Genomic DNA, 27,903 nt, shown 5'->3' on the forward strand with positions numbered 1-27,903 from the left:
CTGCCGAACACTTTGTCCACATGAGTGAGTCTGTCCAGACCATTTGCTCTGCTTCATCCTGTGGATCCGGAAGTTTCCACTCAGTGATATTTTGTTACACAGAACACAAACTGTTATTTATGGTTTCGTATCGAGGACTTTGCTCAGGGAGAAGAGAACATTTTAAGTCTCCATTGTGTAGATTTAGTGGTTAACTGATTATTAGAAATCAAAGAGACTGATTTGGAACGTGAAGTTAAAATGAAAAGCTTGGGGTCAAAATCGAGAAACTCCAGCACAAAGCTTCTTTTGTATTTAAGTTTTATGTACATAATTAAGAGGATTTTTCAGTATTTATCCTTCATTGTTGATAGGCTGTTACTCCCAACCAATCAGATTACAGCATCACAGTCAAAGTAGATTATTTTAGAATCATTTTATTGGGATTCACTTTTAAAAATTAACTGATTATCAGAGGTGAAAATCGATGATCGGCTGACCCCTACATTTAAATGTTTGCACTTTTTTTTGTTTGTATTTTGTACCTTACGTGTGGTACATTGGTTGATGAGTTGCTAGGATGCTGTATCAGGATATTTTTTTATTAAAAAAACATTACCTTCATCATTTTTACAACATTAGTAAATAATACATCTGGTGCACTACTACGAACTTTTGAAATAATGAGTTTAATTTTTTTCCTACTAATTTTTAAGCAGCAAGTTTCTGTATTATCTTTGTTAGCTTAGCATTTTGCTTTTACTTGTCAGCTGGTCGATAGAAAACATTGTGAGGAAAGCGAGCGTCGAACCACAGACCCAGCGGTCATGTAACACGCTCCCTGAGCCTCACCTTGTTATTAATATTTCTGGCTTCTTGTTTCATTTTTGAACCGTTAATCTGAGCTGAGAGTTCAGACGGTTATAAACGGCACGAAGCGAACAGAAAGTCGACACGGTGGCAGCAGATTGACATAGTGCTTTATTGAAGCTGTCTGTAAGAAGGAAAATAATGTGCATCCCTATCATATACATTTTATGTGTAAAAATACTAAGGATGTACAGTGTAAAAAAACAGCTTCATGTTGATGGTAATTTGTTGTTTCCACATCCTCGCGGCCTCACTGGCCAGCAGCACTGCATCCTGACAGCATGAAGACAGAAAAAGGCTGTTTGATCTGCTTTTCTGTGAATCTTTCTGGATCCGCTGAGTTTCCCGACACTGTCTCAGAGTCAACATGGTCTCTGCTCCTCTGACACATCGGAGAGCGGAGCTGACTTCAGGGAAACATGTCTCACACAACTGTAGAGCTACAGTAGACGGACATGGCATTAAAACCCAGTTATACTTGGTAATATTTGTACATGTTTGCTGTTTTTTTTTGTTTGCTGTTTATAAATAAATGCATCTCATGCTTGTTTATGTTAATAATCATGATGATAGTAGACTAGTACCGTAGAGAGAAGAGAGGGGAGGGAATCTGCCACAGACATGAGGTCAAATGCTTTCAGAAATCATTCCAAACACTTGAGCCGTTCACTTGTTATCTGCATTAAACGCCAGGCGCAGTGCCGTTTGTGATTTTTGGCTGAAGTCGTCGGTTCATTAACAACGGACGAGATCAATACGGAGCAGCTGAGGTCTTTGAAAGAATTTTTACATGTTATTGAAACACTATTGGAGTCAGATCTGTTGTGTGATAGATGTACAGTACAAACAGCAGCAGCTTTAAGAGTGAACGCTGTCAGAGCAGCGTCAGAGATCTCTCATACCGTCGAGTATGTTTAGGGCACCAGTAAAGCTGTGGAGGCTCAAACTGAACCTCTGTTTGGTGAAACACGTGTTCACAACTGATTGTTTGAGCTGAAACCCACACTGATGAGGAGGATTAGTAAGCTTCGTCTTCACCAGAGAACACTTCGATCCTAAAATCACCTTTCTGACATTGTTGCTGCCACGACATGAACACGGATCTGTGGAGGACTGGATGAGGAGAGTTCACTGGAGGGAAAACTCAGGGACAACATTGGATCAGTGGATTCTTACAAACATTTTAGTTTATAAACACTGATCAACTTCCTAAAAATTCCAGAGCATGTGGGACGCTTGATCAGGGTTTTGCCAACGCTGGACATCAGAGCAACATCAAAACATGGAGGGGATATGTGCTTTAAAAAATCCACATTTTCTTAAAAACATAAAAAAAGAGCTAAAAATCTTCCTTTAAAGCAGGGCTGAATCAGATTCCTCTGAATCATATAAAAAGTGATGGGTGTGAAAGTGCTGTGGCCAAAGCTACAAAGCGGTACTTCATGAACTCTGGTTTCTAATGGTTCTGGCGTTAAGCGTGCACATACAGCTAGAACTCCTCAGTCGCTCGCAGACCTGGGTCAAATCAAAGCTGAAATCCTTCCAAATACTTGGGAGCGTTTGCTTGAGCCTGTCGAGGGTGCCAGCTGGGTGGGATCTGTACTCATTTTGAACTATTCGGCTGCTTGGATGCTGCCAGACAGGCTCAATCGATCACAGAGAAGTATTTTTCATAAGAGTTCTGAGTGCCACTTTGACTCAGGACTGGTGGTGCGTACAGAGGGGGACTACAGCATGCAGGCCAGTGCCATCCTTCTATACTTTCTGCCATAAAGCGCTTTTGCTAGCTAGTAGCAGTTTAATGGATGTGCAACAGTAAAGCATATGGACTTAAGAGCAGCGGGAAAACAGGTAATGTGTCGTATAAGAGATATCTGTAAAGGAAAAAAAAACACTGGGGGCTTTTTATTTTTAGAACAGTGTTGAAACATGACTACACCCCCTTTACTGCTAAACGCCAAAACAAAATGACATCAAATAAATTAAATAGAAAATAAATTCAAGTTATCCATCAATGATAATAATAAAAACATTCAAATAAATATAGTGGAATACACTTTGCTATGCCTAATAAGAGCATATCCCCTGGTACTCTCTTTAATCTGTCAGCCAGATACTGAAGGTGACGTTTTCCACACGATGAACATGTTTGTTTGTTTTTAATGTAGTTGAGATTGCAAATTTTTTAATATATATTACCTCACATCTGGTGATTTTTCTTTCTGTTTTTGACTCAGAAGTGCTGGATGTCAAAGTTGTTTTGTTTTTTTTGACTTGTTCTGAGCTAAACCGTAAGGCGTACCCGGCGTTTGAAGACAGAGAAATCGAGGGGATTTTAAATCTTGTTGGCTAGACTGGAAGACATGACAATGAAACAACCGCAAACAAACAAAGTCCTGACAGAAGAGGTGACAGCACGCCTCAAACACAGCACAGGGACCCGACTCGGACGTGGAGGGAAAATGTATTTTCTCATCTAAACATCCAAAGAACCGACAGGAAAAGACGACTGACCTTAAACATCTCTTATCCGAACGCTCTTTGGCCTCTTTTCTCGACAACACTTACGTTAAACAGACGCACTTACAGCTCAGTTCTGAGTCTCTTCCTTCCTCAACGCCTCACATTCAGACTTTTGTGCCGTTTTCTTTCTGCTCAACTTCCACTTCACCTTCCTCTCTGAACTCTGCCTTCGCCAACACACACCTGTGGTAAGATTAAACAGGAGGAACATCTGTGTCAGTATCCAATCAGAGGGGTGAACTATGAAGCAACTTAGCCAGGCTTTCTTTGTGCGAGTTGTTGACCAGGTTTTTGCTAAATTGGGCTGATTTCTACTTCAGTCAAGAGGAACAGGTTGTTATATTGCAGAGTAAATTACAGTAAAACGTGCTGTTACTGCAATGATACAAGAAAGGAATGTTAGAAAATAGTTAATTGTGAATTAACCCTCCTGTTGTCCTCATTTACGGGCACCAAAAAATATTGTTTCCTTGTCTGAAAAAAATACAAAAATTCAGCAAAAAAATTCCTCAAATTTCTGAAAATTTGCAAAACCTTCAGGATGAAAATTCCTTAAAAGTTTCCCTTCAAAGTTTTATTTTAAAAAAAAAAAAAAAATCTCCCAAATTTGACAAGAAAATTCTTGTAAATATTTTCTAAAAATGAGTAAAATACTTCCAAAAAATCCTAAAAACATCTGAAGTGACTACATATATATCAGTAAAACTTCTAATATTTTCTTTAAGAACATTCACAAAAAAGTCAACCAAAATGCAGCGAAATTCGCTGGATTTTGGTTGACTTTTTTGTGAATGTTCTTAAGAAAGATTTTTAACATTTCTTTTATTCCACCAAAAAATGTTCAAAGGTTTCCCCAAAAATGTTGAAAATGTGGACGTCAGAAGTTTCACTGTGAAAAATTTTTTTTCCCCACATTTTCAAACTTTAAAAAGGGTCAATTTTGACCCGCGGGACGACACGAGGGTTAAATATTTACTACTCAGTGCTGTCTTCATGCAGCTGCTTATTTCTAACATGGCAGCGGCACATTAAAACTCTTAATTCATTTAAATATGATAGTTAAGAAGTGCATTTAGGTCCGACACTGTCCCATACTGAAGGATACGGGGAAATTGCTTTAGGTTTTGTCCAAATCAAAGCTTAAGATTAATGTTATTGATTGATAGTCTCTCTGTAAAGTACAATATACTCCACTGAATCTATTAGTTGCAATACTAACAATGTGAAATGGTCATAGTAGTAAACATAAAAATATTTATACACGACTGATTTTGGAGCCACAAAAATAGCATTTTTAGTTGGATAATCTCAGAATTTGCTCATTGTACATCCAACCATGTTAGATTTATTACATGTTACAGCTAAATTAGCTTCACAGGGTTGTTTTGAGGTTTGTTTCACTGATTTTGGAGCCACAGAGACTCATTTTTAGTTGGAATAACCCAGAATTTCCCTGTCAGTCGTCACAGAGGAGGTAATGATGGACGTCCAGGTGAATGTTCTGAATGTTATTTTGTTGTCTGTTGTTGGTCTTTTGTCGGCTCTCTGACTGGAGGTTGGGCGGAATATTTTGCCCAAAAATTCCCGCCAACGTGTGCTACTGTAACACTCAGTAAAATTACTAACATTCAGCTCAGTAAGTTTGCAGATACAATGTATTCTCAACATTCCTCATCTAGAATCTGGTCAGAAAAAGGGAAATGCTTCAGTTACCATGGTGATCTAGCAGGTTAAAAGAGAGCCACCTTTGTGACACTGAAATCTACAATTTCATGTAGCAGACACTTTTATCCAAAGCAGTGTAAATCTGTGGCTTAAAGCTCAACATAACTTGCTATTCTAATGATCTTGCTTCATAGTTCACTCCTCTGGGAAAGCAAATCTTCATACTGAACGCCTGTAGTTTAGATAAATAACTTCCTGGGTCTCTATCTTTGTCCCACACTTTCATCCTCTGTCTTTAACACGTCCTGTCACCTCTCACCTGTCATATTTTGGTCACAAAACAACACAAAAACAACATTAAATTAAACGATGGAGCAGGAAGGCTAAATCTGCTTTCCCTCCTACATTCTTCAGCCATTTTTGTTTCTTGAGGTGCATTTTTTTCCTCTCAGCCCTAAGAAATAACAATATATTTTTTTCTAGAATAATGTAATAACAATAGAAAAAGTTAAATATAAAACCAATGAGTAGAACAATAAATAGAACATATATAATAGCCATTGCTGTGATTCTTGTAAACCCATAACTCTTGATGTATACCTCCTTGCAATCCTTCATTAGAAGCTGACAGGAGATCAGCTGTCACCTCACTGCGTCATAAATAATCACATTATAAACATTACATATCTTTCTTGGAGATTTTCACCTGTACTCTCTCACAGTGCCCTCCCTGCCTTCCTGGACTTGTTCTTTTTCACTCTGTGGTGAAATCTGTTGCTGCTGCAGTTTCTCTTTTTCCTGCACAGAGACAGAGAGGTACAGCTGTGTGGATCCCGAAGCCGTGAGAACAAAATGTCACAGTAAAGCTTTCCAACACTGAAACAAAGTACCGTTTCCTTTTCCCTTTTGGGACAGAAGAGATTTAAACTCAGAGGGACTCGAAATAAAAATAAAAAATCATGGGGAAACATTCAAACCAGCTGCTTTCCTCTCATTTTCACCTCTGCATTAATATGTATCATCGACTACCTTGCACTGCATTGTGGGCAATGTAGTAAAGCTCATGTTTGGGAGCTTCATCCTTCTGAACTGCTGTGCTTTGAGGTGCGTTCTCAAGCACAAACCCACAACTGGACCTTGCATGCTCTCTCTCACACACACACACACACACACACACACACACACACACACACACACACACACACACACACACACACACACACACAAACATGTCATGCTCTCATTACCTTAATCTACAGAGTTGATGTGTAATAGCTGTACATTAGGAGCAGCAGCTGTTCTGCAGCTGTACAAGCATAGATGTTAACACAGGTGGCTGATGTTTTGCTGGCGCCTGCATAATGATCAGCAGCATTTAGCTAGTAGAGTAGCACCGGATTTTGGGAGTAGCAGTAGTAGTATAATAGTAGTGAGAGTACCTGTAGTAGTTGTAGTAGTTGAAATAGCAGCAACAACGATAATGACTTGCACTGAGCAAAACCTGAGTCAAATCCTGCTCGACAACATGAGGTGTGAAGGATTCTGCTCACTGACGGCTTCCTCACTACCAGGCAGCCTCAATCAATCCCAGGATTACTTAACTGAGGATCTGAAATCAGTGTCTGAGTATCTGCAAAAAGCCTGAGATACAACCGGTAATGGCAGTTTGAATGACTTAAAATGCTGTATCTCCGTCGTACAGATAAGAAGCTACAAAAACGTCTCCTTAAAAACACATCGGCTGTCGTCTAACTTTATAGTCAGAGGTTTTGTGGGGTTTGGCAGGACCGACACGTCAAAGCACAGCAGGCCACTGGTGATGCTCCTGTCATTAAAGGGTCGTTACATCACAGCTCGGATCACCTGGGGTTGCAGTGCAGGATTAGACAGGAATTTTGCCTCAAAGTTTTCTCTAAGACGGGATTCACAAAGAGAACAGAAACAGAGAAGCAGACTGGAGAGGTGAAAAAGAGAGAAGGAGAAGAGCAAAATCCTTCGAGTCGGGGTCGTTCTGAGTCGGTCCAAAGCTGTGGGTCTTTTTTTGTCCCACACTGATGACCTCAGAGACCAGCTGTGATGATGTCACTGTGATGGACAGTTCATTCCCGCCCGCTGGCAGAGTACGAGAACTGTGGGAAGTGCGGTCTTCTCTCGTTGTCCAAACAGTCCATCCCGTCTTCATCGACTAAAAGAAAAATAGAAATTCAGAGGTAAGTAAAGACGTTTGAATATTGTCAGGAAAATTCTTCAGTGGAGTCCTGACAAAGGCGAGGAACAGCATAGCTTTTATAAAGGCGCATAAGTCATACAACTGGAATGTGTTATCCCTGTTATCGCTTGTGTTAGACCTTGGTTCCTCAGCGCTTCATGGAAAATTAGTGAACACACATGAATCCACACATCACACAGTTACAAATAAGAACATTCAATCATCAAATAGAACAACTTTCATAACAAATATTTACGATTACATTAAATTTTAGATTTCATTGATGCAGAGATTAAATTAAATGTCTGTGTTTTTTTTGTTATTGTTATTTAGATTTAACCCTCTAACCTCCAAGCAGTTTTGGGCGATTTTTGCTCTCATCACATTTCTATTACTGTAGGCTCATTTTTCACTGTAATATAAAATCATGCACCTCAATGGAAGCAGTGCAGTGATGGCTAGAAGTAGAGAGAACTCTAAATTGTCTTTTGTGCAGAGTGAGAAAGTTATAATGCCATAAATCTTTAAAAAGGAAAGGAACAAATTTTTCTTTTAAAACTGAAACCTTGAATCCACGTGTACAACATTTTGTAAGTGCTCACTTTTGTTCAGCCCATATTGGCTGAAAAGTCTCTGAATTTTTGACAGCTCAGTCACTACTGGGTTTTTCCATCTCAGATCATCAGGAGGCTATTTGCTTGAAACTGATGATTCTGATGACCTCATGCATTGATCATTCTCGAAGAAATTACATAAAACTACATGACAAGTCTCCAAAGCAAGGATTGTGTCAACAAAATGGGATACGGAAAAAAAAAATCCCCACATTGAAATGAAATATTTCTGAGTTATATTTGGAGATCCATTTTTGAAATTCCAGTGGACGTCAGTATAATATAACCACGAACAAATACATCGATCTGTTGGAATAGTGGGATTATTCTAGTGGGACATCGTCATGCCTGGACAGATATTTATTGGTAACCTGATGTACTGACTTGAGCAAGACGTTAGTGGTAATTAGTTTTCCAGTAAGTATAATATAAAAGTTCACTCTGTTTCTCCAGCCTGCAAAGTGGGGTCCAAAAATGAACAATATGTCCAAAATAAATATTTTCTTAGTTATAATTGAAGAACCATTTTGAAACTCCAGAACTCTGCTTGGATTCTCCCAATACTTTCCTTTTTGATATAAAACTTGTCATTCCTGTTCAATCAGTTATGAAAGTTCTACAAAAATTTGTTCTCATTTCCTATAATGCAGTATTTCATATTAAAAATATTCCCTATGTTTTGCTTTGACATGCAACTATATGTCATGACAGCTTAATTTTTTTCATATTTCAATATTTCAGAGACTCTTTGGTTAACTTCTCCAATATCTCAGATTCTGAATCGATGATATGATGAGAAATAACGGTGAAAGTTTCAGTCTTTTTTCTTTAATAGTTCCTGAGATGTTGTCGTTCAAACGTAGCTTCAAATTTCTATGTGTGAAAATCTGGTCGGTCGATGGGCATTAATTTTAAAAATTCTATCTCAAAAAGTATTTAATACATGAAGCTAAAATTTCACAAACATATTTTGATTTTATGCTTAGATTTGGATCATTTTCCAGACCGAATGACACGTCACGATGAGTAGTTAACGGATTGCTGTAAAGTTAAAAAAATCCAACGGTTCTTTCTTTTTTTTATAATTTCTGGCTCTGATAAATGGTGTAAATTTGGCATTTTTTTTAAAGATAGCATTCCTTTCAAACCTGCTGGCGGGTTTTGGGGCTCATAGCGTTAAACAGTACACAACTCAATTAACTAGTCTGCTTGTGATGTGCCAATCTCCTGCTAACTAACTGACGTGTGACCTACAAAACAAGTGGAACCTCACATTAGTGCAGAGAAACACATCGGTTCTACTCATGCATAATTCAGTGCTGAACATTTTGAAAGTGGTATCTTTATCTCAGAAGCCTGTGAAAAGCTGCATGTGGCCGGAGGACTAATACAGAGAGACTTGTACAGCGAACAACAGCACTTTTTGAGTGTTTCTTCTTCTAGTTAATTCAAATGTCTCACGTGAAGAAGTAGAGAAACTGAATTTGATCACTATCAGGTGATTGACAATTATAACACTGTAATGTTCAGTAAACACATATGATTTGCTGTACTTTTTCTCTACTAAAATGATTTGAATCTATTTTTAGAAAATGGAAGCAAGTTTTGCCGAGTTGTAATGAAGGCATGTTTGCATAAAGAGACTTACATTTCTCTGGTGGAGTGATTGTGATGGTCTGAGCTGTGAACTCCTCGTCAAAGTACCTGGTGTCTGTCTCTGACGTCACCTGAGGCTTGAAGGGAGGGACGAGCTGGAACAGAGATGCAGAGAGATCAGATTAGATCGTACAGTGACGGTAACAATGAATGCTGCTGCTGCTGTTTCAGACCACGAGGCAGCTGCTTGAAGGACATTCAGACTCTGGACGTCACAAAAGTTGATGCAGCTGAAAGCCAGAAGAAAAGGCACTGAGGCAGCATGTTTGAGTAGTTTATAAAAAGGAAAGAAAAGGAAAGGAATGGAGGGAGGAGAGGAGAGGGGACAGGAAAGAAAGGAAAGGAAATTAAATTAGGGAGGAAAGGAAAGGAACGGAGGGAGGAAAGAAAAGGAGGGAAGAAAGAAAAGGAGGAAGGAAAGGAATGGAAAGGAACAGAAAGAAGGAAAAGAAAGGAGGGAGGAAAGGAAAGGAAAGGAAAGGAGGGAGGAATGGAAAGAAGGAAAAGAAAGGAAACGAAAGAGGAAAGAAAAGGAGGGAGGAAAGGAAAGGAGGGTGGAAAGCAAAGGAATGGAAAGAAGGAAAAGAAAGGAGGGATGAAATAAAAGGAGGTAGGAAAGGAATGGAAAGAAGGAAAGGAGGTAGGAAAGAAAAGGAAAGGAATGGAAAGAAGGGAGAGAGGGAAGGAGTGAAAGATAGGTTTGGAAAACAGGATGTGAAGAACAGGAGAAATGGTGAAAGGGAGGAAAAGAAATGAAAAAAGCAAAGGAAAGAAAACGGAAAATAGGCAAGAAAACGTGAGGAACAGGAGAAATGGTAAAATGTGATCCAGGGAGGTAAAACCCGTATGAAGTCATACGAGGAGGCTGGGTGTCTGTGCGACATGCTGTAGGTGTTGACTGATAGACTCTCAGGATACAAACACACACCTTCTCCATAATACCCTGCACTTTACACAGCTGCTTGTCTGTTCTCACTGCTGCTTGTTTGTATGTGTGGCATGAAAGAGGCGCTGACTGTAGAAATACAAATGTAAATTCATTTCATAATCACAACAGCACAAAAATGTAACTATGGTGCAAATTTTAACTGAAATAACCTCAATATGTTGCTATGGTTTACTCTCCGCCGTCCTGTTGTTCTGTATTAGACTGTACAAAAGAACACAACCATACAAACGTACCTTTTTATCGTAGACGTCCTGCCAGTCCACGCCAGAGAAGAAACTGTGTCGCATTATTTCTTTAGCGTCATCTGGTCCTCCTCCGAGCCTACGAGGAGGAATGTTATTACACATCATTTTACAATTCGATTTGAAGCCAGAAGTTAAACAGAAAGGAATCAAACCTAAATTTAGCTGAAAGAGAAATTTAAAAAATTAAAACACTCTCTTACTGGGGTCAATTAGTGAATGAAAACCCTTTTAGGAATAAATAAAATATGACGTTTGACCATCTGAATATTTACATAAAAGTGACTGTAATGTTTGTTTACATCTCTGATAAAGGTTTAGTTGATGTTTATAAATGTACCAGCAGTAAACAAGACAATGTGCAGTAGTTTTCATTCCTTCATTTAGGTGTGTGTGTGGTAGCTAGAGTATATTTTAAGCAATATTTTAGCAAAATGACTGAAATTAATTCCCCTGTGTGTTCACAATATAGCAACCGAGAGATGATTTTAAATGTTTGGATCAAAGACAAAACCTCCTCCCTGCCTCTCACTTTGCCAGTTTTTTTGATCTGTACAGTACATCTGTCCACATCTACATTTCCTGTTACCTCTGTGAGGTTCCTGTACAGGGACCAAGCTGTATCTGCTATAAAAACACAACCGCTGCCGTTTTTCAAAGTTTGCAGAGTGGCACATTTAATTAAAAGGCCTCTGAGTACTGTGACTGAAATGGATGTAATATTTTATTGTGTTTCATTCTATTGCATCAAATATAGTAGAGTTAGAGTCAAGTTTACTGGAGGACACTTTTGATGAATGTGCACAATGTGAAGTTAAAGTTTAAGATAAAATTTCTAAGGTTATGTAACAGATGAATACTCCCATCTAAAGGATAATGCCCATATTTTCACAGTACCTTGTTATTAAATGACCACTATATGGCAGACTGTGAGCTAGTAGCCTGATTCAGCCATTTTTGTAAATAAATGTGTTGCAATGAGATCCCAACACCAACTGACATAGTGATGAACGAGGTATAAAGCAGAAATAAGGGCATCAAAGGTGTTACAAGGCATTTTGTTGTATTGTTAGCTTTTTAGTTGAACTAAATGAAGGGATGTTGCTGCTTTTTTATACTTTCGATGAAAATTAGAGGTCGAATTGTCTGTTCCGCTCAAAAGCAACCAGCAGCGACCAACAACTTTTAAGGTGTTTTCTTTCATGTTGCTTAATGCATATCTAATTCTATGTCACTAATCTATTAACATACTGTACAGCTCATCACTGAGTGGTCAGGGGGGTTGCAGTCATAATCACAGTAGGACTGATCCCACGACAACTGTTTTCATACTGCCTGTCAAAAGCACTTTAAATCACAGTGCCTTGAAAGGTGAAAACGCTGTTTATTGACTTTTATTACAATTAGTATTTCTATAGATTTTAAAATTAGAAATGTTTTGTTTATAGTATTGTACAGCAAGTTTTTAAAGAGTATATAGTAACCTCTAATGTTACTAACCTTCCTGTTTTGTGTTTCTGTTATTTTTGTTGTTGTACGTAAGCTGCTGAATACTTTGAATTTCCCTTGGGATTAATAAAGTATCTATCTATCTATCTATCTATCTATCTATCTATCTATCTATCTATCTATCTATCTATCTATCTATCTATCTATCTATCTATCTATCTATCTATCTATCTATCTATCTATCTATCTATCTATCTATCTATCATACTTTAAATGTCAATATGATAACTCAGACAAATTTTGTATTTTTGGATCTTGTGCTTTAGGGCTGCACAGTGGCGTAGTGGTTAGCACTTTCGCCTTGCAGCAAGAAGGTCCCTGGTTCGCGTCCCGGCTTTCCCGGGATCTTTCTGCATGGAGTTTGCATGTTCTCCCTGTGCATGCGTGGGTTTTCTCCGGGTACTCCGGCTTCCTCCCACAGTCCAAAAATATGCTGAGGTTAATTGATTATTCTAAATTGCCCGTAGGTGTGAATGTGAGAGTGCTTGTTTGTCTTTGTATGTGGCCCTGCGACAGACTGGCGACCTGTCTAGGGTGTCCCCTGCCTTCGCCCGAGTCAGCTGGGATAGGCTCCAGCCCCCCCCCATGACCCTAGTGAGGATTAAGCGGTGTATAGATAATGGATGGATGGATGGATGGATGGATCTTGTGCTTTAACCCTCCTGTTGTCTTCATTTACAGGCACCAAAAAATATTGTTTCCTTGTCTGAAAAAATCCAAAAATTCAGCAAAAAAATTTCCCACATTTCTGAAAATTTGCAAAACCTTCAGGAAGAAAATTCCAATAATTCCTTAAAAGTTTTATTTAAAAAAAAAAAAAAAATCCCCCAAATTTGGCAAGAAAATTCTTGTAAATATTTTCAAAAAATGAGTAAAAATCTTCCAAAAAAATCCTAAAAATATCTAAAGTGATTACATATATATCAGTAAAACTTCTAATATTTTCTTTAAGAACATTCACATAAAAATCAAGATGCTGTGAATTTCGCTGGATTTTGGTTGATTTTTTTTTTGTGTGAATGTTGTTAAGAAACAAATTTAACATTTCTTTTTTTTACACCAAAAATGTTCAAAGATTTCCCAAAAATGTTAAAAATGTGGACATAAGAAGTTTCACTGTGAAATTATTTTTTTTTCACATTTTCAAACTTTGAAACGGGTCAATTTTGACCCGCAAGACGACACGAGGGTTAAAAATGCTTTAGTGATGATTAAATCTTGTAGCAGTTAAAAATGTGTATGAATTTCACCCAGACTATGGAAACTTGAAATACTTTATTTCCTCACTTTGAGAAAAAGGCAGCACTACACCGATGGTTCAGGTTCAACAGCATCAGCCACTGACTCTTTATTATGAGGCTGCTTTTGTTCTCAGTTTTTTAGTGATGTTTAGGCACAAGTAAAATTTTTCACTGGAGTTTTTAAAATCTCCCTCTGGCTTTCTGGTAAGGATAAGGAGATGTATTGTGTTTTAAACTTCTCCCAACTGTCTATCATCCGTGGAGGCTCAGGTTGTTCGTTTCTCACAGTTGTGGAGCTGGTACTGACCACATCTGGGGATGTTTTCACAAAGGGTTAAGGGTTTAAGGCTCGACACACACCGTTTGTTGGGGTCTTTGATGAGCAGGCCAGACAACAGGGACTTGGCGTCGGCCGACAGGGTGCGCGGGAACTTGATGTCCTCCATGAGGATGAGCTCGAACAGCTTCTCGTGGTCCTGGTTGTAGAACGGCAGTCGGCCACACATCATCTCGTAGGTCACGACGCCCAAACCCCACCAGTCCACCGCCCGACCGTAGTCATTATCCTCCAGGACCTGAACAGAGCAGAGAAACAAAGATGCACAAATTCTGCTTTATTTAAATGGGACCATTTGTTTTATTGGACATCTGGTTGTATTCTGCATATCTGCATTTATTTTATTGGACAGGACCGAGTGCCCACGGTGTTTGAGAGGAGACAGATGAGGCGGGAATGGACAGTCAATATGCCGTCATGCTGGAGGGATAAATAAAACAGTAAAAGTTGAGATGAATAGACGTGGCTGCACAGATAACAAGGGCTGAGACTGTAGACGGTGGCCCCCCTCTCTCAGTGCACACACACACACACACACACACACACACACACACACACACACACACACACACACACACACACATACATACAGAGGCAAACATCATGGGATGGCAGGTCTTCAGAGGCCCCTGTTACAGTAAGGGAGTCAGTGTGTTGGCGGGGCCCACCAGATGCCCCCCTGGTCGCTGCCAGCTCTCCCTGGCACACTGATCCTCTTCTGGCAGGGACAGACAGGAATGTCCCTGGATTGAAAAGGCAGGAGCGGCTCACAACCTGAGTCAGGGCCAGTCCAAACCTCCAAGACAGTGAGAACCGCGAGCTGCTGTGTTGTGTGTGTGTTCTGAGGAAACATGTGCTGTGTGTTAAGTCACTTCCATATCAAAGTCTCTTGTCTGGGCTCCTCTTCCCTCACTGCTCTCCTTGCACCGTCCTCTCCATCTCTGTCTTATCCTGACTTCTCCATCCTCTAATCATGCCTTCCCTCGCTCGCTCCTTCTCTTTCATCCTTTCATGCGCCCGTTTGCTCACCTCTGGAAGGGAGAAGAAGAGGAGGAGGAGGAGGAAGAGGGAGGCAGACGTACTGATAGAGAGGTATTTCAGGTGCTGTCGAGGCCCTCATTAACATAATAAGCTTATTAACATGAGTGTACGTGTGTGCACAGACAGACAGACAGACAGACAGACAGACAGACAGACAGACAGACAGACAGACAGACAGACAGACAGACAGACAGACAGACAGACAGACAGGGCTGGAGAGCAGCCAGAACAGCATATGTTGTACATCTCGCCAGTAATAATAACATCTCACTCACTGTTAATAATGGACCAGTCGGGGGGGACGTGAGCTAACAGACACCAACACGTGACTGCAAACATGCACAAACATACTCACACAAAAAACCTGTTTGTAACACAACTATTCTAAATCACATGATACAATTACACAGTGAGTGTCATAATATCATAAGATTTAAAAATATAGCCTGCATACTGAACTAATGCCAACCATCAGCGGTGGCTGTGTGGCAGATGCAGAGAGGACAGGTGTCATAAATACATAAATAGCTGAGACTGAACAGAATAGGCACTTGTTTATCCAAACTGCACACTGACGAACTGTGAAATTCCAACAAACTATGAAAAAAACACTTAAATGTAATGCATACTGAATAATTGTGCTTTGATGCTCCACACTGACATATGCTTGGATGTTTACAACTTCAATAGCTGTGTCAAAAAGTGAAAAAAGAGTGGTTTGAGTTCACAGGATTTGAGTTTCTGTTTGTCTCTAGAGATGAATATCCATGAGTTTGCCATTTAAAAACATATCTGAATAATACTTCTCTGAATGAATCAATTTGATATGATGAAATTGATGCAATCAGTAAATAATTGCTTTACGGGCAACATTCAGGAGCCAACAATTCCTGTTTCAGTCCCTGATAAGTATTGAGCGATCAGGAATCCTGCATCGTAGAAGCTACAAAGAGATGCAAAGCTGTAGTATAATGAACGGTTGCACTGCAAACGTAGCTTGAAAACAGGATTATTCATTTTACATTTTACTTGGCAGCTACTTCCCAGTTCTGGTGTCAGGTTGGAATAAGTTCCCCTAACTCAAAATCATGTAAAATGTCATCATGCACCAGGCGAGAAAACGGGAAAAAAAAAACACCCAACAGCTGCCTGTGAGTTTCCACAGCAGCTCAGTACCACACAAAGCTGGTCATTAACTGACTGAGCTCGCACACTTGACACTAAACTGCTAATGATGCAGGCGGCTGCTTCAGTGTGTGCAATGTACGTGGAAGTGAATAAGAGAGTTATGAGAGCTATTTTATGTGTGAATGTGTGTTTGTGTGAGAATTAAGCTGGTCACCCAGTTGGCAGCTGCAGAGAAGAGCTGAGGGAATGAAGCGCGCCGCCAGCTCCAGATATACTATTGACTGGTACGGCTGGAGGGATAACACTGGCTTAGACTGCTGGGAGACTGTCAGACACACACACACACACACAGCAGATGGAATATTTATCCGTCCTCATCAAATTCATAAAGTTTTGAGAGTGAGGCAAACTAGGAGATGTTTGGTGTTGTTTCAGTCCCTGCAGCTTGAGGAGGGACACAAACACACGTCAACGCACAGTTTATGAAATTCAGAGCAGCTCACGAGGCTGTTTTACGGAGCTGATCTACAGAGCTGTGTGCACTGTGCGTCGGGTCGTGTATTAAAAAAAAAAAAAAAAAAAGGTAGAGAAATGTACGTATACAAATCAAGCTGTCCAGTTGGGCATGTATATGTATGTGCAAGAGGAGAGTGTGCTTGTTTGTGTGTCCTGGGACCAAAGAAAGTGGTGGCAGCTCGGTTGCAAGCAGGGAGCAGATTAATCCACACAGAGCCAGAATGCTGCCCCACAGCCTTAGGCATGGAGGCATTCAAGTGTGTGTACAGTATGTGTGGTTATGTGTGTATAATTTTGAGGAAAAAAAAGGCAGGACAAATAAATAGGACAAGACAGAGGATGCAACAAATGATATAAATCAGCAGGAGAGGAGAGGAGAGGAGAGGAGAGGAGAGGAGAGGAGAGGAGAGGAGAGGAGAGGAGAGGAGAGGAGAGGAGAGGAGAGGAGAGGAGAGGAGAGGAGAGGAGAGGAGAGGAGAGGGATTAAAAGCAGCAGTGAGGAGGAAGGTCTTGTCCTGTCCTGGTCCCTGTTGGAGTCGCCATGTGTTAGCTAGCTGCTGCTCGCGGGACGAGGGCTATGGCGGCCTGGACAGGACTAAATGGGACGAACACACACAGCCTGTGGCAGAACCAGACCGGATACCCAGCGGGAAACACAAACACACACCTCCTATACTGTGAACATACAATCGCATCCATCCGCAGAGTGTCAAATCGATTATAATGCTGACAATGTGCTAACGTTTCAAAATACTTTACCAACTGCTGACTGCACTGCTATGTTTGTGCAACATTTATAATTAATTTTTAAAGTCACAATGCCTGACATATACAACATACAAGCGAAATAAAAACAAACACATACAAATAAATGGAAAAAGCCCAATTCTATCCCCTTTAACACTTTCAAACTGCCACAAAGAAATGTGTCACACACAAAAAAATATGAACAAAACAGAAAAAAACACTCTCCATGTGTTTTCCCTGATCCTGTTCCATCCCTTTGCAGGGACCTTACACTGCTTATTGTTCATTAATATCACACTAATCTTTTTTTTCTGTTTTTGACTATCCTTGCAACAATGACGCCTAATTCTAATGCTTTACATGTTCGACTGTAGAATTATTCTCTTTGCATTGCTCAAGTGTCTGTGTGAGTTCCTTCAGCAGACACAAGCCCTCTTTATTCACTTCTCATCTGCCCTTTTCACTGACGGCAAACACAGGAACTGTCTGAATTTCACTCCTGTAACCCTGAAATATTTTCTCTCCCTTCTCATCTTCCTCTGTCTTCAACCCCCATCCCCCCTTTCTCTTTTTAATCCCGGCTACTTTGCATCTCTGTAACTTGGCTCCGAGCGAACTGTGTTATTTTTACATGCGGGCGGGCGAGCAGAGCGTGCGGGCGGGCGAGTGGCGGCGGCGGTGGTGTAGATTTCCAGGTTTTTTCCGAGCACCTTCCTCCAACCTCGCCCATCTGCCGCCATCTGCCTCGCTTTAGCCCGCACTTTCTACTGCAATCACACACACAGCACACACGCGCACACACACATAAACGCACACAGACGCACATCCTGTGAAAAATAACCAACAGCCTCCAATCAGCTTTTGGCACGCAAAGGAAGGGACTCTAAAAAAAAAGAAAAAGAAAAAAAAAGCACAAAATGCTGCGCCAAATTGTCCTCCATACTTTTTTGAGTGGGATATACACTATGCCTCTCCCCTCCTGCCTTCATCTCCACATCTCCATCGCTCTGTCTCCACCACCCACAGTCCTGCAACCCTCTCGCCAGTTGATCCGCTGGCCTTCGAGTGAGGCAGCGTTGATGACTGGACAGCGGATGGCTGCAAAAGAAACGATTACAAGAATGTAGTTGTGTGTGTGTGTGTGTGTGTGTGTGTGTGTGTGTGTGTGTGTGTGTGTGTGTGAGCACTGCGCTGTGCCCTTTTGTAATTCAACCAACACCCTCATTCACACACATAAACTGCATATTTACTGTTCACCCTGATATTATGGAAATTGTTTGTCTGTGAAATCTGCAAATGGAATTGTACATACATAAACTCCACTATAAGAAGGTTTCAAACATGCTTATGAAACACAGTGTATTGTGGGTAGGGAGTGGTGAGAGACGCCCCGGATCATCACTTTGTGATTCAAGGATACCGAGTTTGTGTGCACTATATGTGTGGCTCCTTCACAAAAACTACCCAGTGTACACCCATTTATCAAAGATCTGTAATAATCCCAGTAGTTAAACCAATCAGTCAGGGCTGTTGTTAGATAAACAAGTGCTGTGCAGTGGGCTACATGAGTCCCACAGTTCACAGGGGCCGTCCTGGTGGAACCCTGAGCGGTGCAGAAATGCTGCCTAATGGATAGGCCGCCTGTGGATGCCACAGATGCTTTTATGTACTACAAGGCCTCAGTCAATCTGCTCAGTTTACAGAACGTGACGTACAGTCCCTGAGAATTCTGTCCTTTATCAATTGATTAAAGCAATTTATGGAGTGTGTACAATGTGTTGTGGATGTGGTCATAAAATACCTCACCATCACCACACAATGCATCCAAAATATCTGTAGTCAATTCAACAATTATCTTTAGTTATGTCTATAATAGACTACAATATAACACACATTTAATGTTGTTTTGTATCATTTAGTGCATAGATGACTAATAGTTAGGTTGACCTTGGTAATGCAACAATACTTAGCAGACATGGTAGCGTATAGATCTACATCGCTGTTGTAGTCAATGAGAATATTGAGAATGGATTCTGAAAAAGGTACCTTTTGATCATATTAACACAAAAAGAAAAAAGAGAGCTGCTGACGTATCAACAAATATACTGACAAGAAAGTTTCAATCTTTTACTCCAGCCTCTTATTTCTGCTCTAGGAAGAGTCAAAGCACAAATGTGCAGCACTTCACATTTTACTCTCTAGTTTACTAATGGCAGACATACAGTAGTGTTCAGATGGTGGTTAAAGTGGTGGAGAAGATCAAAGCAAAAAGAATAAAGGTTGAGACACAGTTGTCATCAATCAGTCGGAAGAGCTTCAGCAGAAATCAACTGGACTTCTCTTGTAGGTTCATGAAGGTATTACCATAAATTACTTTATTCTTAGTGATCACAAAGTAAAGAATAGGAAAAGGATGATGGTGGAGAGGTTCAAGTCATGAGAAACAATGGAAAAATATTAAAATCATATATAAAAAAACATTTTAGTCAGAAAACAAAGTGTTACCTCAGGTGCGAGGTACTCTGGAGTGCCACAGAAGGTCTTCATGGTAGCAGCGTCTGTGATGCCCTCCTTGCAGAGGCCAAAATCAGTGATCTTGATATGGCCATCTTTATCCAGCATCAGGTTTTCCAACTGAAAACAAAGCAAAACACACAACATTCATGATAGAGACTCAACACAATGATGAATAGCTTTGTTAACTGGCTAAAACAGTATCAGTGCACTGTAGAGAGAGCAGTGGTAGACAGATGAGGACAGCAGTATTGCATTACCCCACACAGTGGCAGTACACACACTCAGACACACAAACACCGAGCAGAATAGGGAAATAAACTTCAGGCATGTAGTGGAGCCACTCAACCTTTTAATTTTAATGGCTGAAGTGTTTTTCTCACTCTGTGTCTGCTTTTTGTCCTTTCTGTTTTCTTGGCTGCTGTGAGCAGGGCTGGGGCCAAGGCTGCCAGGCAGGCACTCAGACAGACAGAGCCATCTACCTCTACCTCTGTGGCATCAGCAGCCCCCTCCCTGCCTCACAACACCTCCTGCAATTCTTTACTGCTTCATGTCTCTGTCAACTTGTGCCTGTCCCTCTCTTTAATTACCGCACATCCTGAGCAACTCTTTTCCTCCTGGATGAAAGAAAAAAAAAAGTGGAAACACAAGAGGTTGGGGCCCAAAAACAAAGGAAGTTTTCCCTCAAATATCTGATCAGTCTCATCCATGCCCCCGAGTCAGCCTCTCCTCTGTGTTTCTGTTTACCTTGAGGTCCCGGTACACAATCTTGGCTGAATGCAGGTAGTCGAGAGCTGAGACGATCTCGGCGCCGTAGAAGCGCGTGCGCTCCTCTGAGAACACTCGCTCTCTGGACAAATGGAAAAACAGCTGCGGGAAAAGGAGGGAGGACGAGTGAGGAAGAGAGGGTGAGAGAGAGAGAGGGCGGGGGAGACAGAGGGGGGAGAGACAGCAGGGACGGCACAGCAATAATTACTGATTTATTGGAGGAAATTAGCACAACACAAACTGGCTGCCCGCACCATATTGAGATGATAGATAGCGGAGGGGAGGGTGAGTGGGGTGTGTGTGGAGAGGGGCTGTGGGGGGAGGCGTCTCGGAGGAGGGAGGGTGGAGGCACTCGGCAGCTGGCGCCTCATCTAGCAGCCCCCCCCCTCACAACACACACTCATACCTCTTCCACGTTACCCTCTGGGCTACGTTGGCACGGTGCTGGCGTGGAGTTCGGCGATGGGGGCCAAATCAAGGGTTTAATCAATACACCAGTCTAGTTAAAGACAGGCCGACCGCCGCTGCCGCCACAGCCAACACCGCCCACCCCCCCCAACTGCCTCCAGTGCAGCACTCATTAGTGGCCTAACTGGCCTTGCCCCCTGAGCCTCCGTCTTCATTTACTCCATTCTCATATCCACCCCTCTCTGTTTTTTGGCAAGAAGATCATTTTGATACTTTAAAGAGTACACAACTTGTTTGTTTCCCAGGTGGCGTGACCTCCCATGTCTGCTCCGTCTTGCTTTTTAATCACCCGCCTCACACTCCCTCCTTCTTCTCCCTCTTACTTTCTCCCTCGCTGTCAGTTGTCAAGTTGTCACTGTCACACAGCGACACATGTGGCACCAAAACGACACCAGCCTGCTGCGCTGCACCAGTCGAGTCATACAAATTACCCATGAGGCCAAGGGGCACACGTCTCCCCATTAATTGTTGAGGGAGGTTTGCATATGGCCACTGGAGTGATTCTCACAGACCACCTTGCTGAAATGGTGTGTGTGTGTGTGTGTGTGTGTGTGTGTGTGTGTGTGTGTGTGTGTGTGTGTGTGTGTGTGTGTGTGTGTGTGTGTGTGTGTGTGTGTGTGTGTGTGGTGAGGCTGCGGTGAGAAGGGGGTAACACGACAGGTGGGCCTTCATCAGTGTACTGGCAGCTGTGGCTGTGGCAGGTTTGTAATGGGTTGTGCGTGTGTGTGTTTGTGTGGCACGTGTGGTCACAATTTGTCCGTTGAGGTAAAAATTTTCCGTGTGTGTTTGTCTAAGTGTGTGTTTGCTGGTGCTCTCTGTGTGAGTGTGTGTGTGTTTGCTCAGGCCTGGCGCTGGCTGAACTGCCTAACTAACAGGGAGGGGAGCAGGTGACAGTGACACTAAGGGAATGAACCAAGATTGCAAAAACGGCCCGATTAAAAATCTGAGAAATGGAAAAGTAGGGGAATCCAAACTCATTTCGTCTCCGACTGTCATTCTGGCTGTATCTGCCCCATAGGTGTGTTCATAAATAGATACAAGCAGGAGAGGGATGGAACAGAATAGAGAGACGAGAAGGCAAGTGAGAGGCCAGTTGGTTGGCAAATTAACTGTGTTAGAAAGCAATCTGAGAGTCAAACTTTAGACACTTCTTCAGTGTTTTCATGTTTAAACATTCCTTTGCTGCCTTGCTGCTGTAGATTTGCACCTCCAAATATAATATATTGCCATGTAACAAGTAACAATTCTGTGTCGGTCTGCGAGACGCTTATAAACCAAGACAAATGTTTAGAAGACTGATTCACAACTTAAATCTTGTCTGTTTTGGTTTGGCTGAACACTGACATCTGGAAAGTGATACATTCTTATTTTTAACACTTGTAATAACCATATTAAATAAAAACTATTTAACCCTCAGAACCCCAAGCATTTTCTGGTGACATTTCTACTCAGTATGGGCTCATTTTACACTGCAATTTAAGCTTCTACACCTCTATGGAAACAGTTCAAATGTGGCGAGAAGTAGAGAAAACTAAAAAATGTCTTCTGTTAAGCATAACAGTGATGATCTATTTCACTAAAAATGTAAAATATGAAATAACTGGAATAGTTTTTCCAACTGTGCACATTTTACCAGCACTGGAGAAAAATGAAAATTTTACATATTGAGGATTTTTAATTTGTCTCCTCTCTGCTCTGTGTAAACACAGCCTGCAGTTCAGCTGAAAAGTCCCTGAATTTTTGTCTCTTGACTGTTGGCCACAGCTGAGTCAGTCATGACTTCTCAGGTTTGCCAGGAAGCTTAGAATTTTCCTAATACAGAATCATCTGATACACTGACTTTATGTTGGGAACATTTTTAAATGAGGCAGGTAGAATAAAGTGGTTTTGATGACATATCATGGTTTTAAGATTAGATCTCCATCACTTTTGTAATAGGGGCTGCACTTCACAGATGTGTATTTCAAGGGCCATCAGAGACGTAAAAATCCAATGATTCTTTCTGTTTTTACAGTTTTATCATTGTGATAAATTGTGTAATTTTGGCAGCTTTTTAAAGACAATATTTCTACTCTGTTGATGGCATTTGAGGCTCAGAGAGGTGAAGGCAAATCTAACAGAATACCTAAGAATGTGTCTGTGTACATTCTGTAAATAAGTACTTATAGGCAATTCTATAATCATGAGTTTTAACACAGTGTGGAAACAGCTGAAAGAGAAAGTGTCTAATCGCTGTCAGTTAGTGTGGCGGAGTTGTGGTTTAACTGGCTGATCAACGCAGAAACACAAAGATGTGTAACCACATTTAGTGCAATCATATAGAAGGCATGTGTGTGTCTTACCTCTCCTCCATTCACATACTCCATGACGAAACAGAGGCGGTCTTTAGTCTGGAATGAATACTTCAGTGACTGAAACAAAAACGACACACACAATTTATAGAACTTTATCCACGTGTTCATTCACAACACAGTCCAGTGAACTGTTTCATCTACTTCATCATCCAATGTACAGTTACTGTCATTTTGTTATTGAAAATTAAATGTGTACTGTGCATTAAAGAGTGCACAGGGGACCTAAATTATCCCACAGCGTAATGGACAAAGGGACTGATACTAGCGGTTGTAACTAACCAAGTGCTAACTGTTTCCTTATTCATTTCTGTAACATCGCAGACAGAACAGGTTGCACAGTAAGATAACTTGAAAGGCATCAAGTATTCATTTTTTTATTCCTTATGCCAAATAATTATGAACATGTCTTTTCCGGATAGTGAACAGTTAAGTGATCGAGTGAACGATTTTGCACACAGCCTGAAGTCTGGTCCCATTCTAGCTACAACAGCTGGAGCAACAAAACATGATCATTCTTACCTTCAAATTATTTATGTCTGTATTTGTTTATTCAAAGCAAGTACCTTTTATGTGTGTGTGCATGTGTGCGTGTGTGTGTGTGTGTGAAGTAGGTGTGTGTTCTTTTGAGGGAAAAAGCTGCTAAACAAAAGAACAGTTGGTCCAAGTCTCTTTGTGGCTGCAGGTGTGACAGGGGTAAACTCAGATGTGAATTGTAATTGCTCTCTCGATAGAGTGTGTGTGAACATGTGTGTGTTTTCAGTGGAGTGTGATAGAAATCAGCAGTAGTTAATGTGTGAATGTGTACATCAAAGCTAACAGATGCGGTCGTTAAAGTACAACAATTTGCCGTCTAACTCATAATTAGCCTCAGGAGACCCAGGTATGCAGAGAATCAATATGTACTCATGTATTCTTAAAGATGTCAGGATATTTACCATATGTACGTACACTGTGTGTGAATTAAACCAGTTGTGTTTTGTGTATATGAGGTACTTACAGTAAGAAAGGGGTGTCTGGTGTTTTTTAGCACTCTGCTCTCTGTGAGTGTGTGAGCCACTTCATCCTGTAAAGACAACTTGTGATAAAAACTAAATTTGATTTAAGCACTAAACAAGAAGGCAGCTGCAAAAATGCATTAAAGACACTAAATAATGATATCTGATACTGGAGTCAAAATAAAAAACAGACTAGAAGATAAAATCATTTCAATGAAGTGCATTGTAAGACCGATATAAAGAAAAAGAGAAAGACAGACCTTGGCTATGATGACTTCTTTTTTGAGGATCTTCATGGCGTAATATTTCCCGCTGGCCTTTTCCCGGACAAGAATCACTTTACCAAAGGTTCCCTTTCCCAGAAGCTTCAGGTAGTCGAAGTCACTCATTGTCTGGTGGAGGAAAACTCAGCAGGTCAGTGTCATTAATGCTTTAAGTTGAAGAGCTGGGAGTTTTGATATCCCACAGTGTAGTCCAGTTATAAAACCTCAGTTCGAGTACTTTGCTTTGAACAATATAATCGCAATTTTCTGAAAAACCCGTCTTTCCTTTACCAAAAGAAGGCATGTTATTTGCCCCATAAAACCTTTCTAGTGTGGCATGTGATGAACAGTGGAGGTGACAGAGGCTTTTAACTGTACTTCAATTGTTTAGTTTATTTGATATATGCAGTATACATTTTTTCTGTTCCTTAACAAAATATATTTTGCATGATTGCTTTATTTTTGCCAATGCATTATAATTTAAGAAAACCAATTTCATCTTTGTTGTTATGGGGACTTTTTCAGTAGCATACACAAACCTGAGGAGACACTTTTTTAAAATTACAAGCAGTGAAAGGTAACAACCTATTATATGGCAAAGAACAGACATTATTACAGTTGCAATATTTGCTGTACTTTGTGTATAAATTATGTGCGAGTAACTGTGCACCTGTATGTCTGTGTGCAGTGGTACCTTGCGTTTGTGGTGCGTCGTGGAAATGTCCATCTCCTCCTCGACCATGTTGTCGATGTTTGATGTTGGGCTGCACTGGATCCTTTCCTCCTCTTGTCTTTGCAGCTTGTCAGCCACCATTTGGATGGCGTCTGTCCACTCATCTCTGAGTTTAGAAAAGTAAAGAGAATTACTGTTTGCAGCCCTAGCAAGGTTATTTTCCTGTAACTCACTGAATCTATATAAATATGAGTAAATGCTTCATGACACTGAACTGTAATTGTACTGATCAAATAATATAACATATACATACATGACAGAAACAGCTCATGTAGCAATATATTACACGTGTGTAGATTAGAATGTTGGTCCTATTCTCAAATAGGACGGCTGGTGCACTTACTTAACCAGAATTTTAAAGGCGCTAAAGTGTTTTCAATTAACATAAACACCTATTTGTTCAACAGAGAGGAAACATGATCAACCAGAGAATCAACCAAATGAGCAATGATCATAGAGCAGAACTAATGTTTGCCAGTCTGTGCTTGTGTATGTGTGTGTGGGAGCGTGAGGGACTGTACACAAACACACACCAATGCATTAGAGGGAACAATGCATTGTTGTTTGCTAACATTGTTCCTCCCCATTGACTTTCCATTAGCGGTGTTGTTCAACATCTGTTGAGAGAAAGTGTGTGAGTTTGATTGTGTGTGTGTGTGTGGGTGGGTGGGTGTGTGTGTGTGATCATCATCTGTAGCTGCAAGGCTGGCCATGCATCAGGATGTGTAGAAACTGTATTTAAGTATGATGAATATAATGACTTATACATGAGGATGGAGAGGAGAGAAGAGAAGAGAAGATCAAAAATATCAACTTATTGCTAGCATTGTCCTGAAATTGTAAATCAGGTTAAAATCATACTAACAGAATCAAGTTGTAAAATTGATATTTCTAATTTTAAATATAAAATGGAAAAGCTGGAAATGCTGTTCCTTAAGAGTCAAGTGGGTTCAAAAAGAATTTTCTTTTGAAGTTTTTTTCCCACTGATCTTCACTCAAACAGTGTTAATCCTGAGCCACATGCAGGGGTTACATGTTAGCAGAAAACACTACAGAGCTCAAACTGAGGTGAACCAAAGATGATATTCAAATATTCAGAAATCCTCAGGACTCTGGAGAAGCAAATCTGGATTTAGGAGTGTGCACTTTCAAAATATACTTACCCAGAGTACGCCGTCAGGAGATCATAATAATGAAACCTGTTTGACTCATAAACGATCACCTCCGTGTCTTTTGTTTTCTTTTGAGTTAGATGCCCATATGTTTCCTTGAGGGATCTGGGAGAACATTCATCTGAACCTAAACAGAGCAGTGTGTTTTTAAGATCTGAATCCCTTTCTACTGCAAAGACTTCTGAGCATACCCTACACACTCCAAAACAAGGGCAAACTCAAGTTAAACTCCATCTACAACAGTGGAGCACTCAGTTTGTGGCACCCATGATGTGTGTGTGTGTGTGTGTGTGTGTGTGTGTGTGTGTGTGTGTGTGTGTTCTTGTTTTTGCTACCTCGTGGGGACTTTGGCCTGACTACACACAAACTGGTGGGGACTCGTGTCCCCGTGGGGACCAAAAATGAGGTCCCCACGGGCAAACCACCACCAGAGGCTTCAAAACTTTATTTAAACATGCCTGGTGACATTTTCTCAAAAGTCCTCATGGGGCTGTTCCACCTGAAAAAATGTGTGTGTGTGTATCTCTATGCGACCTTAGTGGTCACACAGCGCTACTGCAGTCCCCATCAGGTAGATGTTCTGGTTCTGTGTGTCACTACTTGTCACCGATTGTCCACTCGCGTGCGCCGCCTACAGGTCAAAAGTAGTATTGCAGGTTGGGCATACATTTTAAACCTTGTGTTTTTTTGAGCAGAGATACACAAGATTTAATTGCTAAATATATAATAATAATAATAATAATAATAATAATAATAACAAAATAAAAATAAAATTTACAGGTTGAATGTGTTATCACATGTATTGACATATTCTTTAAATGCATGAATCACCTTTATGAAAGGTTGAATATTAGAATAGAATTAAACTCAAATGTTTTTGTTTTAGGATATTTGAGTTCAAATATTTGGAAGTACATTGAATTAGTAGTAGAAAGAGTTGTTGTAGATTGGTGTTTTACCTTAGTAATTTATTAGCTATAGTTTCATATCTGATGAATGCCAACAGTGAGTAAATACAACCACATTCAGTATACATTCTTTAGGAATCCCAAGAGTGGTAGTAGTTGTGATATTGTATTAATAATAATATAATTCTTCATGCTACCTTTGTGATTTGCCTAACTTGCCTTTTCCATGTGTCTCAGGCTTCCTGTGTCTGCTTGTTCTACCTCACTGCCACCCTGCCTGCCATTCTGCAACCCTCCTTCATTAACCCTGCTAGACAACAGTCACCTGTCTGCCTGCTTGCCTCTGCCATCACCAAATCCCTCACCCAACCATGATCCTACTGACCTTTTCCCTCATTAAAGTCACCTTAGATGTTAAATGCTGTGCCTGAGTCTACTTTTAGGTTTTCCATTCAACTGAAGCAATAGCAATTAGGGATGAGTGAATATAGTGTTATCTGTA

General features: G+C 40.6%; 2 protein-coding genes across 6 annotated transcripts in view; one reads left to right on the top strand and one right to left on the bottom strand.

Moving 5' to 3' along the window:
• sdccag8 (SHH signaling and ciliogenesis regulator sdccag8) overlaps window positions 1–27,903 on the top strand; it is a 129,887-nt gene that overhangs the window by 50,515 nt on the left and 51,469 nt on the right. The window contains exon 18 of one of the 5 annotated variants that reach the window (XM_023289205.3): window positions 1–1,397. The exons of the other annotated variants lie outside the window; for them this stretch is intronic. Coding sequence (XP_023144973.2) covers window positions 1–24 — 24 coding nt within the window. The 3' untranslated portion in view covers window positions 25–1,397. Of the gene's footprint in view, window positions 1,398–27,903 lie in introns of those variants that run through there. 5 annotated transcript variants of the gene reach the window in all.
• akt3a (v-akt murine thymoma viral oncogene homolog 3a) lies at window positions 943–27,774 on the bottom strand. Its single transcript, XM_055018483.1, has 11 exons — window positions 27,767–27,774; window positions 25,283–25,520; window positions 24,586–24,717; window positions 24,328–24,393; window positions 23,319–23,387; window positions 20,488–20,610; window positions 19,732–19,860; window positions 13,818–14,032; window positions 10,699–10,786; window positions 9,509–9,611; window positions 943–7,222 (listed from the first exon to the last, which is right to left on the bottom strand). Exons 1-11 carry the CDS (start codon window positions 27,772–27,774, stop codon window positions 7,137–7,139), a joined length of 1,257 nt encoding a protein of 418 aa, XP_054874458.1. The 3' UTR covers window positions 943–7,136.

The sequence above is a fragment of the Amphiprion ocellaris genome, chromosome 16 (assembly GCF_022539595.1).
Source record: "Amphiprion ocellaris isolate individual 3 ecotype Okinawa chromosome 16, ASM2253959v1, whole genome shotgun sequence".
Taxonomy (NCBI): domain Eukaryota; kingdom Metazoa; phylum Chordata; class Actinopteri; family Pomacentridae; genus Amphiprion; species Amphiprion ocellaris.

What these genes read in the sequence shown, in the direction of transcription:
- akt3a (XM_055018483.1), bottom strand. An exon ending in CCAGACACCCCTTTCTTACT is followed by an intron (nt 23,388 to 24,327) that starts GTAAGTACCTCA and finishes TTTTTGTTTCAG; the next exon opens with TCACTGAAGTATTCATTCCA. An exon ending in TTGTGTACCGGGACCTCAAG is followed by an intron (nt 19,861 to 20,487) that starts GTAAACAGAAAC and finishes CTTTGTTTTCAG; the next exon opens with TTGGAAAACCTGATGCTGGA.